At 46.4% G+C, this 14851-nt stretch overlaps 1 protein-coding gene across 1 annotated transcript in view; it reads right to left on the bottom strand.

The window, feature by feature from the left end:
• Positions 1-5310: 5310 nt before the first annotated feature.
• The window catches only part of ERCC4 (ERCC excision repair 4, endonuclease catalytic subunit), a 29655-nt gene continuing 20114 nt past the window's right edge, over positions 5311-14851 (bottom strand). The window contains exons 9-11 of the mRNA XM_019468626.2: positions 14243-14335; positions 8356-8468; positions 5311-6049 (exon numbers count right to left, since the gene is read on the bottom strand). Of these exons, the coding sequence (XP_019324171.2) occupies positions 5316-6049; positions 8356-8468; positions 14243-14335 (940 nt within the window). The 3' untranslated portion in view covers positions 5311-5315. The remainder of the gene's footprint in view (positions 6050-8355; positions 8469-14242; positions 14336-14851) is intronic.

The following is a 14851-nucleotide window of genomic DNA, read 5'->3' as shown; positions in this document are numbered from 1 at the left end:
CCCAGGCCCTTGGGGAGCACTGTTCTTTTCATGTAGAAATATCTTTGTAGGGCAAATGGATCCTTGGGAATATCTAAAATTCCTCTTCTTTCTCATTCATGAATCAGTCTCCCGAACACTCATAGTCAGGGGCTGTAGGGAAACAGAGCTGAGATGAAACATTCAGTTAAGCTTTTGTAAACAGAGAAACAGGGGTCCACAGAGCATCTTAAAATGAGTCTATAGTTCTTAAATTTGATCCACTTATAGTCTGTAGTATTAACATCTTAGTTATCAAACCACAGTTCTTAAACATATGCATATGTATATTACCCATCTTCTAGTTTACAAGGTGCAATTTGGGGATGATTGAGGCTGGAAACACGGTTTTATCGTCATATGGAAGCTCATGTTGGCAACACCATTTGCAAAGCATGATTTTTTCAGAAAGTTAGAAACGTGGCTCTCATACAAATAGAAACAACAACAAAAGGGGTCAAAGATTTTATTAGATTCAATGCACGAGGAAACCAGTTAGATGTTAAGACTGATTTGAAGGAAAATTAAAGACCCAGAGATTGGTAGCTGGTCAGATGAATGCGGAAATAAAGTTGCTAATGAATGTAGCACTGGTTCATGTCTCACCAGGCAATAACCTTGCAACACTACTGAACAGGAATGGCTTGTATTGCTTTCAGGTTTTCTACAAGTTAACCTCTAGTCTCATAAAGTTGTGAAATAGTAAGAGGTACGCAGCCATGGAAAATCAGATAATCCCCAGGGAGGATATGCGTCTGGACAACATCCAGCTCTTTTTTACTTTATTTTATTTTTTAAGTAGGCTTCATGTCCCGCATGGAGCCCAACGTGGGGCTTGAACTCACAACCCCAAGATCTAGAGTGGAATGCTCCAATGACTAAGCCAGCCAGGAGCCCCGACATCATCCAGCTCAGTAATCTCTGACCTTTTTTCAAATTTTATATACTTGCTTTTGAAACTATTAACTAAGAGAGGCATGAAAACAAACCAATTTGCTTTCTCTGTGACATATTTGTAATGAAATATTTGAAAGTGGGCACAAACCTCTCTCCCCCCACCACTCATCACCATTGTTTCAGCATGGGCTCTGGAGTCAGACTGTTTGAGTTCAAATCAAGGTTCCATCATTTACTGCTGGGTGACCCTGGGCAAATGACTTAACCTCTCTGCTCCTCAGTTCCCCCACCGTAAAAGAGGCTTTTAAATAATAGCACCTTTGTCTTTGTGATGAAAAGAGATCATGCACAAGGGCTCAGTAAATGTGAATTGAATTAAATCACTACTACTAAAAAAGGGTTAATTATTCTACCAGTCTTTATTCCAATATTAAAACATTTTGCAAAATAACCTGTTTTATGCCTTGTTACAAAGGGATCAGTTCTACATTTTAAGACGGAAATGAAAATAACGAAATCCTCAAGATGAGCCAATTAGTAAGCTAATTAAATAATAATTAAACATAAGAGGTTATAATAAATTCTAGATGTGTCGCAAGGATTATTTACTTTCAACTCTGACGCTGAAGGAACAAGAACTTATGAGTCAGGGGCGGCAGGAAATTAATCTCTCTGTTGAGTTAAGATGTTCCAGGCATTGTGCTTAGCACATATTCATTACACGTCAACAAACGAGTGTTTTCAGAAGAATACTCTTTTTCTCCCCCACTCCTTAAGGAAATACGCACAAAATAAAAGGCAGTAAAGGAAAAATAACTGAAAAGAAAAATGTGCTGCAGCCTTAGAAAGTGGGTTTGTCACGCAAGTCAAACGCAGAAGCTGGGGTTTGCAATCATTTATTGTGCACAACAAAAAAGAAAGCACGTTACATATTGTCTTCGTTTCTGATTATAGTTACCAACATGTTGGTAAAAACTACCCGCTGGGAACACATGTCCTTTCACTATACATTGTTATTTTTATTTTGCCCACAGAATGCTGAGGAAAACACTGAATAAATACACATTTTATTAAACACACACACACACACACACACACACACACACACACACGCCTCTTGTTACAAATTGATATGAATCAGTCTCCCTTTTGGCTTACATAACCTTAAATTAAAAAAAAAAAAAACAGCAGGGGTGTGACCCACTAAAAACCTGTGGATAAAGACGGTTAAGTACTGAAGTTCAGAATTGGGCAGGAAGTAGCAATAAACCAAAATAGAAAGCAAAATAATTAAGAAAAATGACAACTCGTGTTGAAGTCTGGATACATTTGAATGTATTCAAGACTGAGAAAAGAACTTTCCTAAACTGCTGGGTTTTAGGAGGATGTTTCTGGGCTAAACTGAACACAAAAGAGAAGAGAAGTTCCCTAAAGAAGTTTTCTGAGCCAGAGGAAAATCAAATTACGCTTGAAAAACAAAAGCAAAGACTAACAACACTCTGTCTCTCTGCCCCCACCCACTTCTTTGGACTGACTTCGGGGTAGGCTTTCTTGCTGGAGGCCATTTATTAATTCTATATTCTGTTACCTCAACACAACCAAATCTAGACTTAACCCTCTGTGTCCCGATGGGTGCATGGATGGGACAATTATTTTCAGTCAAAGTGCTCTCTCTCCTATTTCATACGTGCTGATTTTTTTATGCAAAAAAGCTCAAAAAATAGTATAATGCCGATCTCAGGTTTTTAAAAAAGGTTTGGAAAAAAGCTAAGCGTGAGTTCATAAGTGAACTAGATATTTACTATTTTGAAAGGAAAAAAAAGGCAAAGGTAACAATATGATGCTGGAAAATAAAGCGATACGTTAGTTTTGCTTTAGGCAAAACTAGGACTCATGCATTAGTCCTTTGCCAAGAGTCTCAGGTTGTAAAAATGTGTCAAAGAATGTGATAAAAGTGAATACACGATGGTTGTGCTGAAGGCTCCCCACAACTGGACACACATTAAGATGTATTTCCTTAGTGGGAACGGGAAGTGGCAGCGGGAGACTTGTGTCTACAACGAGCACGTTCGAGTTCATTAGAAACTATCGTCCATAAATTAAATACACGTGAGGCAGCACGCCTGCCTGTCTTCAAGGGTCCGGTAGGTCCAACAGCAAATGACAGAATCCGAGCAGGGAGACAACAGCGCTCTGAATACAATTAAGACTGTTATCTATGTGGGACTAGATAACAAGGGCTGTTTAAAATGGTAGATTTAGGACTAGGGCTTATTTCTGAAGACTTCTATCGGAGGGAAACCCACATCAAAAAATGTGCTATGTTCGGATTTGCCTTTTATGTAATGGAAGAACAAAATACGGCAGGTGGGATTACACAAGAAGAAAACAAAAATAGCAATTTCATCTGCCACAAGCAGAAGAGCTAGAACTGGGTGAAGAAAAATTGTTAATAGCCATTTCCATTTGGTGCGGGATGTCTATTTTAATGTACTTTTAACTCTGACTGGACTCTTAAAGAAATACAGAATGTTCTCAACATTTTGTGTTCTATTCTCAAGGGTGTATATTTATTTTAATGTTTATTTATTTTTGAGAGAGACAGACACAGTGTGAGCAGGGGAGGGGCAGAGAGTGAGGGAGCTACAGAATATGAAGCAGGCTCCAGGCTGTTAGGTGTCAGCCCAGAGCCCCACCCGGGGCTTGAACTCAAGGAGCGCGAGATCATGACCTGAGTCAAAGTCGATCGCTTAACCAAGTGAGCCACCCAGGTGCCCCTCAAGGGTGTATTTTTAACTCTGGGGGAAAAAAATGAGTAGCCCAACTATTTATTCTACCTTAAACTAATTTTTGTTTCCTGTCGTCTTCTCCATTCCTCAGATCACTGTACACGGTTCCATGTAAGGACACGGTTCCTTGATCTCTCTCAATTCATTCTTGTCCTACCCTGGCAGAGAGCTGGAAATCCACGTCTGCTTTAACCTTATCAACAAGTGTTAACATATGGAGGGATGGAGACGTCAACATGAGTGGAAAGGCTGGTGGAAAGAACGTCTGTGGAGACTAAGACCACTCTCTGTTCGGTGCTCCCGCGTCCACTCGGAGTTCAAACACTGTGACAAACGAAAACATGGCCGACGCAGAAAACGCGAAACTGTGCGGTGTGGCTGGCGGCACTGCTGTCTACGCCTGCATCAGCTCTTGAGGTAGAAAATTTACTACTCGTTACTAGATGTGTGAATAATGGCTTAGTAAAGCTGAAATAGAAAAGTTTAAAAACTGCACAAAGATGCTATGAATGTCCTGTATGTGCACCTCAGTAAAAAGCTAACCTAACTCAATCGGAAGGTTTGAGAAGGAGATGGCTTTGTGAATTTTTAAGTGTGTAAATTTCTCTAGAACTCTTAGATATTCTATGCGCCGATCTTCCATTTACTTGTACTTCTTTTATCTCCACTCCAAGAAGGAAACCCAATCTTAAAGACTCGGGGGGGCCACCCGTTTGCTTGTCCGTCGTGAGTCCTCACACAGACGGCAGCGAGCACGCTGGCCCAGGGACAGAAGCGGGGAGCAGAGGGTGGGCTGACGCTGCGCGTGGAGAGGATGTGGCGCTGGTGGTCTCAGGCGTGTGGGGAGAGGCTTGGGGGGAAAGAGGAAGTCTTAAGAGACTCTAACGAGCCCTTCGGGCTTGGAGATCTCTGCGATTCAGGAGGTGAGATGTCTGCACAAGGGCGCGTCCTCAGTGCTCCTTCACCATCAAATTCTGGAAACAGGGAACAATTCATCTCACGTTTTAAAGCTGCTGGCTTTGCACAGTCGAGTTCTGGTACGCGTCACACACATTCGGGGGATGAGGAACCGGCTAGTTTCACGGGCGCCATCTTAGGTCAGTACGAGAAAGTCCCCATGGGTTTTTCTTAAAGGGGGAAGCGCGTATTTGCGGAAAAGAGGGTGAGAACTGGCGAGGAATGGCAGACAAGGTTCCTTCTCGGCGTTCCGGGGGCCCGTCCTGAACAAAGAGGGCAGGGACGTGACAGCGTGTCTTATCGGCCTGCGTGGGAAACATAAATCGCTGCTTGCGTCAAGAGCGGCCTCCTATAAGCCCCCACAAGACGCCTCGCCTGATTCTGACTCCCGACCGAAGAGCGGGACACGCTGCCTCTGGCCCTGACGGCGCAGGGAGGGAGGCGGGCCGGCATGGGAAGGTTAAAATCAGTGCCTAGACACAGAGTCCAGAGGGGCATCTGGGCTTGTGGTCCGCTGACCCCAGAAGCGGACTGCGCGGTCGTCAGGTGCTGAAGAGAGCGGAATTCTGAGCTCGTGATTCATCTCGGTCTGTTCATTCCGGTACAGGGTGGCTGGAAGTCAGAGTCACGGGATGAGAAAACGGCCGCCCTCGTTCACTTTCTCATTTTGCCTTTACACACAAACTCGGCATAAGGGGTGTGGATGAAGTCATAGAGCTGCTTCGCGTTCGAGGCGTTGCCCAAAATACCCGCCAGCTTGTCTTGCGACAAGCTCGCCAGCTCTGCGATGTTCTTAACGTGGTGCATCAAGGCGCGACAGTTTTTGGCATTTACCCCTGGCATTTTCAACAAGAAGTCCTGGGGACCCGGATTATACTTTTCTGACTCCGGGAGGGTTTCCGAATCCGCCGTGACGGCCATGGCCGTGGCCGCGTCGGGCTGCGGCTTGTTCTGTTTCAGCTCCTCGAACAGCTCGGCGGTGGCGTGGGGGGAGGGGCACCAGAGAAGCCGGAGTCTGGGGAAGTGAAGCGTGAGGAGGGTGAGCTTGGCACTGACGTCATTGCCGGAGATCTCCTGGTGGAAGGCACCTCGGGAAGTGAGCGAGAAGGGCTTGCTGGGGTCGAACTCGATCAGGAGCACTGGGCGCTTGTAGTAGCGGGACATGGAGATACACTGGCCGTAGAGGCGGCCGTTGTTTAAAGAGCCAATCAAATCACTGATGCTCTTGCGCTCCACGCACATTTCTGGAGTCAGAATGTAGTCTCCGACCTCCAGCGTCACCGGTTCAATGTCAATGCCCCGACGGTGGATCAGGGATGGGAGTTCGCTGCGGAACTCACGCATATCCACAACTATACTTTGCTGTGTACCGTTCTGCTCCTGGCCACCTGTTAACAAAAGGTGGCACGGTAAGTGATGTCACTGAGGAAGAACTCTCAAGTACGAAGCCGAACAACTAAAGTTTAAAATCTGGGTTGCTGCTGCTAACCTCGGATCCGCTGTCATATAATAACCCATGCTTATTCCTCCTTTTTCTCTATTTTCAGAAAGGTCTGTTTACAGAGTCACTAAAGGCGATTTTCTCTTAAACTGAACAGAGTTAAAAGGAAAAGTCACAAATGACTCCCGAACACCAGCATTCACTGTTGCCTTCTCTCTGCCCCTCTAAGAACGGTCCCTGATGGTTGCACACGGCCCCACTCTACTCCTGATTCCCACAGCAGAGTCCGGCACATACTAGATGCCTAAAAAGGCTCGCTGAGTAAACTGCCTTATAAGCTGCTATGAGAACCTTTGGAGCTGTTAGTGTTTGTACCAGTGAGTCCGGAGGTGCGAAAATGGAAGAAGGTGGAAAAACCGTAAGCCGGTAGATCAGAACTTCTCACACTTGAATGTGCACAGAACAGCCTGGGAGCAAGTTAAAGGCGGTTCTGTGTTCAGAGGGTCTGGTGTAGGGCCTAAGACACCGTGTTTCTAATGAGATCGCAGGTGGGTGCTAAGGATGCTGGCTGAAGGACTACACCCGGAAGGACCAGGGGCTGCTGTAGGCAGAATGGTGGCCCCTTTAAGATGCCCGCATCCTAATCCCAGGAATGTGTAAATATATTACTTTACGTGACAAAGGGGACTTTGCAAATGTGACTAAATTAAGGATCTCAAGATTGGGAGATTATTCTGGATTATCCAGGCCCACCTCAAGGGTCCTTACAAGTGAAACAGGGAAGCAGGAAGGTCAGGGTCAGAGGCGCTGTCTTTGAAGGTGGAGGAAGGGCCAGGAGCCAAGGAGCACAGGTGCCTCTAGAAGGTGGAAAAGGCAAGGAGATGGGGTCTCCCCTGGAGCCTGTGGGAGGGGCACAGCTGGCTTATACTTTGGTTTTAGCCCAGTGAAACCCATTTGGACTCCAGAATTTGAAGAAAATAATCATAAGATAATAAATATATATGTTTCGGGGCACCTGGGTGGCTCAGTCAGTTAAGCGTCCGACTTCGGCACAGGTCATGATCTCACAGTTTAGGGGTTTGAGCCCCGCATTGGGCTCTGTGCTGACGGCTCAGAGCCTGGAGCCTGCTTCTGATTCTGTGTCTCCCTCTCTCTCTGCAACACGCCCCCACTTGTGCACTCTCTCTCTCTCTCTCTCAAAAATAAATAAACATTCAAAAAAATGTATACTGTTTCAAGCCACTGGATTTGTGGCAAGTTGTTATGGCAGCTGGAGGGCCCGGAGGACTGAACTCAGAAGGACGGACTTCTGTAAACAGCGTTCTGCGTGGCATCTACGTGCTCAAATCTCACTTCCTTCGTATGGCTGATGTTCGGTAGTTCTGCATGAAATGTCAGCAGCCTATCTGAGTCAACGCGAATCTTCTTCAAAAAAGATATAGATGCTCTGAGGCCAGGTTTCCCAAAGTAGGGTCCCGGGATCACTCCTATCAGGAGGCCCTGAGAGGCCGATCCCATTCCAGACTCACTGAGTCAGAATTTCCATGGAGGGGGGCCTGTGGATCCGCAGCTCTGACAAGCCTCTGAGGTTATTCCCGAGGACCCTGACGTCTGGAGTCCTGCTGCTCTAACCGATCCCGCTCTGGACGCTAAGTCAACTCAGTCATATTGCTTTCCTCATGCCACCTGGCTGGCAGCAGCCACCGCCAGGGGCAAATGGGGACTTGGGGAGGGGGACAGGGTTATTCTTGGGTCACACCGCACTCGGAATTCAGCAGCTTTTGCTGGCATGCCACAGTGCAGACCGCAATGAGGGCGCCACACACCCGGGATCTGGAGACGTGCCAAGAAGCAACACGTGGACGCAGGAAGAGAAGTGGGGACGTGCCCCACACAGCTCCTGCCTACCTGTGAGGTAAACCGGCTTCTCTGGGTGAAGGTAAGAACCTAATTGCCACTTGTACAGGTTCCTTGAGTTCTGTATCTCAGCCAATCACATTTGCGAGCAATGCCGGGGCGTGACGGATTCCGAGGTTGGGGCGCCTGGAGCACAGCCCCCTTATTTTACAGATGAGCAGCCAACGGCCCGGGAGGGACACATGGTTAGCAAATGTCAGCGCGGGCACTGGGTATGGGAGCAGGCAGCCACCTGTACGAGGTTGCTGAGAAAAACCTCACCTCTGCGGAGAAGCTCTGGAAACCCACAGCCTCCTTTACAGGCGACGGGGGTGCCCAGCAAAGGGCAGGACTCACCTGCTTTCCGCGTGTCGGTGGGCGAGCCTGTGGACGCGGAGCCTCTCACCAGGTCCAGGTTCCCCTCATCTCTCCCTTCCCTCCCTTCAGGCACAACCATGCTAGCCTTCTCCCTGGGGCGGAAGATATTTTAAACATTTGTTTCAACTAATTTCAAAATTCCAGATTTTAAATTTCCATACATTATAAGAAAATGATCTGCGTGACTATAGTGGCAAAGAGAACACAAGAAATATGTTAGACCAGCAAGCACAGTAAATACACACGGACGAACAACGGGCAAAGGAAGGAGAAAAGAGTTTCTTGGTTGGGTGCTACTTCTGATCTTCCGGAGTCACAAAATCTGTTGTTTAGTTTCCATTCTGTGCGTCCTTCAAGCACTCTGACACATGAAATAAGCATGCAAAAAATGGCACAGAGAGATGGAGATTTTTTATAAAAATGTGCTAATGCGTTTCTGAGCGTTAAAAATAATGCAAGCCACTTATATTCCAATACTTTCAGAGTAAATCATAGGTAGAAATGTTAAAAATCAGTGATTAAGAAAATGAAAGCACAGATGATACAACTTTGATTTAAAAAAAAACAGGTGGGAGCCCCATTAAATACTTGCAATTTTACAAGACAATCCAGAGTAATACAAATTTCCAACAGAGATTCAACACAAAGATCGACATCTCAGGTGAGACAACGGAGCAGCACGGATTCATTCACTCGTGCATTTGCTGAAAAACCTTTCCGGAGTGCTCCTCCCTGCTGTGCTAGGTGCTTTGGATTTAAATATGGTTACACAACAAATCCTGTCTTCGAGGTAGCTCAGTATCTCACAGCTGGTCGACGGACAGGACCGAACTATCATAACTAAGGTTTGTGGTCAGGAACTAAAATCCTCAATGACCAAAGAAACAGCGGACCAGGTTTGCCACAGTCATATTTTTCAGAACCAATGAAGTCGGTTATAGTCAATTCATGAGCCAGCAAGCGCTGTGCGTCTGACTGGTGCCGGGAACGGCAGAAAGGATGCACAAGGCCGGGTCTCCTCCCTCGTAGAAACGGAGTCGAGAAAACAGAGCGAGGGTGAAACAACAGCGGCACTGACCAACGGCGGTCACAGAGCGCGGCGTAAGGTGAAACAGAAGGGGGATATTTAGTACTCACTAATAATTTCAGGAAGGGCTGAAAAACAAAGATTTTCCAGTTAAAGGAAATAAAACCAGATGGACCAATTTTGCGACCAACTCTGGATAAGTGATGTTTTAGCCACTACGAGCTACCACCAAAGAACAGAAATTACGATTTTAAATCCTATATATACCCTTTGAAACAATATACAAAGTTATTATTAGTACAACGTTTTATAGCTAAATGGCACAAGGGGGCGGCCACAGTACCAGTTCCATTTTTCCTATTTTTCTCAAAGTCAGTGTCCACCGTGGCCCTGCTGAAATCGGCTTGGCAGTGGCCATGGCCCCAACAGCCATTCGTTACGGATCCGTGACACCTACTAGACTCTAGTTGAGGACAAAGAGCAATCTATTCAGAAAAATAATTGCTCGTTGACTTCTTTTTCTTTAACATTTGGGATTAATAGTAGGGATTTTTTTTTTTCTTTATTTCCACTTACTTTACTGGTTACGCTACATATCACACATGGGGGCATCCCAATTTTCTGATTAATTTGTAGTCTGTGAGCGGCATAGTGGGTTAGCGTACGAACCCGTATTTTGTGGAATCTGAAACCACTCACTGGCTGTGTGGTCTCAGGCAAGTAGTTTAATGGCTCTGTGCCTCAATTTCATCTGTAAAATGGGGACAATAATAAAACCTACCCTAAAAGAGGCACGTTAGGAGGATTATCCAATACATGTAAAGTACTCAGAATAGCGCTTGGCATATAAAAAGCATTATAAAAGGTTAGTTGTTATTATAATTCTACTTTTCTTATAATGTGGTAAGTTCACCCCTTAATTATCCATGATAATGCTAAAACACTGGAGATCTGCCTTCAAAGGATTCCACGAGGGTTTCAATGAATATCGTTCTATAAAAACAGCCAGTTTACCGTGAAATGTTGTACAGCATAACAGCAAATGGAATCTGAGAAAAAATAAGCTCCTGAAATGAAGCCTGGATTGGGAGGAAAATCAGAAGTCTCCCTCAAATGAACAGAAATCTGCCATAATTATAAACATTCACTCCTTCGCCTTCAACATTTAGCATGATTACCCAAGTTCCATATGACAGAGAGAAAATAATTACAAGTGCAGACCCCTCTTCCCACTTAATCTAAAGTACTGAGGTTCCTTATTTTTACTTCAGCATCTTTAATGATATTTGAATAGCTTGTATAACGTGATGATGTAGGGAGGAGGTGCTGAACCGTAAGTCTCTTCCAACGGGCACGCATTCTGGCCTTCACGCTAACTCACTTTGGGATCACGAGCTATTCAAATAAGCTCACCCCCGCCTTTGCAAAGCAGTGACCTCTCCAAACTATGTCTACTCCGAACGTTACGGCCAATCTTTCTACCCGGGGAGCGTTTTATTATCAATACTTAGGAGTGCCATTTTTTTTTTTCTCCTGTCATCGGTAACCCACTGATCTTGCCCAGACAAGCCATCTGTTCACTGCCAGTTTGCGGGATTCATTCCTTTCTGGTTGTTTTAAATAGTAGCACTGCTTTTATTCTTACGACATCACCCACGGAGGTCCTGGCAAAAGCACATTGTCTTTTTCTCACATTAAATTTCTCAGTGCGGGCTCAGTGCAAATGCTCTTTCAGCACCACACCTCATATATATTTTCCTTTTCAAAACAAACACTTCTCAAATTCCCCAAGTTTTCTGGGAAAGTAAATATCTTGAGAGTCTAGATGGTGTAACTTCCCGATTGCTGTGTAATATGGGAAGATCTAACTTCTAATAAGTAGACAACCACCATTGAGTTAGGAGATTAGGCTGGACCACAGATAAAATTACATTAAACTCTGATATGGAAATGATCATGTAGACGGAAAGGCAGGGGACAGTCCGTATTCCAGATTCTGCCAGCTGGTTTCTAGGACGTGCCAGGCTTACCCACAGCTTATCACCGAGCCCTTTGATGTGGAGGCTCGCTCCAAAATACGAATGGCCCGGGGTCCCCGGCAGCTTGCTACAATCTACTAAAAGGACTCTTTTCTAGATGAGGTTCCCTGATGTGTTCGACAAGAGGCAGCCTGGAGCACAAAACCTCACACGCTCAGGCCTTCTCCCCCACCCCCACATCCCACCAGGCTCCTTTGGCTACGCCGCTGCAGGAAAGGCCCAGTCTCCTGAGGACTGGCCCTTGACCAGCTTCTGGGAGTTGAGCTCTGAACCCTTGCAATCGTCTGCCTCATCAAGGGTTTTGCACACAGGAGGCCTGGGGCCACCTGGCCCCGGTCTGATCAGATGCTTTATGCTAACTTGATGTGGTGTAAATACCTGCTTTTGCTCTGGGGGGCTGGAGAACTACAATCACGATGGGTACTCTGTGCTCACGTGACTGATCCCCAGTAAAAACTCGGGGCCCCAAGGCTCTGGTCAGCTTCCCGTTGACAACCCTTAGCACGTGCTGTCACTCTCCGCAGCTGGGAGGATGAAGCACATCTATGTGACTCCACGGGGAGAGGACACCTGGGGGCTTCCGCCTGGTTTTTCCTGGACTGTGCCACATGGGTTCTTACCCTCTGCTAATTTTAATCTGTGTCCTTTTGCTGTAACAAACCATGACTGGGAGTATACCAGTGTTTTCTGGCTCTCGTGGGTCCTTCGGGTCAATCCCCGAATCTGAGGAGGGTCTCGCGGACCTTCACACGAACGCCAGTAACCTAATCTGAATGGTCTTAGCTCTACGTGCTCATTTGGGACTTGGTGACCATCAACCAGAGCACGCTTGGGCAGAGGATGTTTTAAGAAGAGCGAAGGAACAGCATCTGCAAATCTCTGAAATCTGTTCCCTTCTCCTCGTCAGCCTAATCTTGGCTACCACCTTTTCTCCTGACTCGTTTCCCTGTTCCATCCCTTCCCCAGTTTGATGCCAGAGAGCGCCTCTAAAAATAGACTTCCCACTTAGAACGCTTCGGTGCTGTCTCACTGCCTCCACAGTCACGTTCTCGATCCTCACCAGGGCTTCCTGTATCTCGGCGCCTTCAGGCACACTCCTCTCCGCCCTGTCGTCTTAGCACCTAGGGCACATTCTTCACGCGTCGGCTTACGCGTCACCTCTCCAGCGAAGCCACCCGTTGTCCCCACACCGGGCCTGGTCTCTCTGGCACCCACTACCACACCCTGTTCTTTCACCACTGTGGCCGGGCTCCATGCAGGTCCACTTAGTGTAATATTCATGGTCACTTAACGCTCGTCTTTCCCACCAGAGGATGAGCTCGAGCAGCGCAGGGACTTCCGGCACTGCTGTGACTACAGCATGTTCCTAGTGGCACAGGGCTTGGCACCTCAGAGATGCCCGGTACGTGTCTGTTGGCGGTTTTGAGTCGTGGGGGAGAGAGGGTCTAGAAGGCACAGAAGAAACGCTAAAAGCTTTGGACAGGAAGAGGCAGCCTGTTGAATACCTGGTTGGTTATCACACTTTCTGAAATATTTTGCCAAAAAACATAAGTACACGCATATAAACCATCCCACAGAGCCTGTTAATAGAAAATACTTTCATAGGCTGAAAGGACTGGCCAGAAGCTGGAAGAATCCAGGCCAAAGCACATCGTATTCACAGAGGATTTGGCGGGGGGGAAGGGTACTGCCCATGTAACGAGCTGAGCCCCTCCACAGGGACCCAGTGGCACGGATTCAGTAAGCACCCGTTTCCAAGAAAGCATGCCCCAGAGGAAGTGGGGTTTGGGGACATTTTACGTGTATACTGAGAGCCCACAGCCAGTATTAGAGGAAGGCTGTCCATTGTGAAATTCTGTGGGGAGCCCTGGTGGGCTGATAGCCAGTGACAATGATTTCCGCCCTCTCGTTGCCACTGATACACTGCCAATGTCTGAGGCTTGGACGATTGGTCAGTCCAAGCCACGGTCTCCTCCACTCTAGCCTTTTCTCTAGCTCAGCTCGAGGATGCCCTGTCCAGCCCCTGCCCTGGCTTTTGAGGCCCCTGCCCTGGCTTTTGAGGCCCCTAAGAGATCATGTGGCCCATCTTCCCTCACCAAGCTGCCACCTCCTGGACAGCATCCTCTGGTGCAAGGTTATCAGATTTCCCCAGGACCTAGGGGGGTAAAAGGTAGCTGACTGGTTTGTGCATACCTCACTTAGAACATCTGCCTTATGTTACACAGAAGAGCATTTTCGATTTGGATTCGGCACACTGCCAGACGCTCGTCCTAAAACTCATACACGAATGTTTGGGTAAATGTCACACCGTCAAAAAAAATATCTTCCTGGGGTGATTCTACTGCTGGTGATCTGAAGTGACTGGGTTGTAAAAGCATTTCCCGGCCAAAGGGAAGGCAGTCACCCACCCCCAGACCATGGAAATTTTACAAGGAGGAACTAAATCATCACTCCAAGGCAAAGGAGAAATCTCGTGCATGGGGGTATGGGAAATTTAAGAACGTTATTTCTTAGGAAAGTAGTCGGTCGAGCTGTATTTTTGGTGTTTTGCGTCGCACGTCTTTACAAGCAGAGAAGCAGGTCTCTCCACGTTTCCAATATTCTGTCAAACCATCGAAAGGCAACCCGAGACGGGGGAGAAAGAAGAAAGGTGCACGTACCCCAGGGATGAAGCGGACCACAGGTTTATCTTGACGCGATCCTCCCAGGGTCTCCCCCTCTCCATCCCTCCTGAGGGTGATTATGCTATGCCTCCACTCAGAGAAGCCCCTAGACCTTGAAAATTTCCATGTATTATTACCTTATGAGTTTTTCAAAAGCTTCCTTTTCTTTCCGCAAAGCAGTGAGATAGCGCTGTTCCTCTGTTGAGCCTCCGTATATAAGAAAGTAAACCCTGCCAGTTAAAACAGAACTCTTTTAGGCTGTAAAAACATAATTTTTAATCCCTAAAAGGAAGAGCACAGCACAGCATTTGAAATCAGCAACCTAGAGGGCTGCAATAATAAATATTTGACCAAGAATAAAAGGTTCCATTAATCACACACCTAAAAACGAAGCTGCCTAAACCCCCACCTGTTAAAAGTCTCATTACCACATTTTTTTGCCCCCTTCACAGAAAGGAGGAACAGAGTTTAGGTAAACACTGAAATATAACTAGAGGGAGAGAGTAAGTCTTGCCTCAGAAGTATAAACAAATCAGAAAACACAGAATCTCGGCGGCTTCTCTTTTGTCACTTTTCTCTTTACCCCTCTGCCAAACGATAATTTGAAAAGCTGGCTGCTAGTTATAAAACGCAGCTTGTGAAAGTTCATGCCAGTGAGAAATAAACACATGAAATCTATATGACCTTTATCTTCCTTCTCGGTTCTTTTTTACCCATGTCTTAACAGAACCGAGTCAGTGCACGTT

Source organism: Panthera pardus, unplaced genomic scaffold, assembly GCF_024362965.1.
Source record: "Panthera pardus isolate Hobbes unplaced genomic scaffold, ASM2436296v1 HiC_scaffold_5, whole genome shotgun sequence".
NCBI lineage: Eukaryota > Metazoa > Chordata > Mammalia > Carnivora > Felidae > Panthera > Panthera pardus.
The sequence above is the reverse complement of the archived record's forward strand: the minus strand, read 5'-3'. Positions and strand labels throughout refer to the sequence as shown.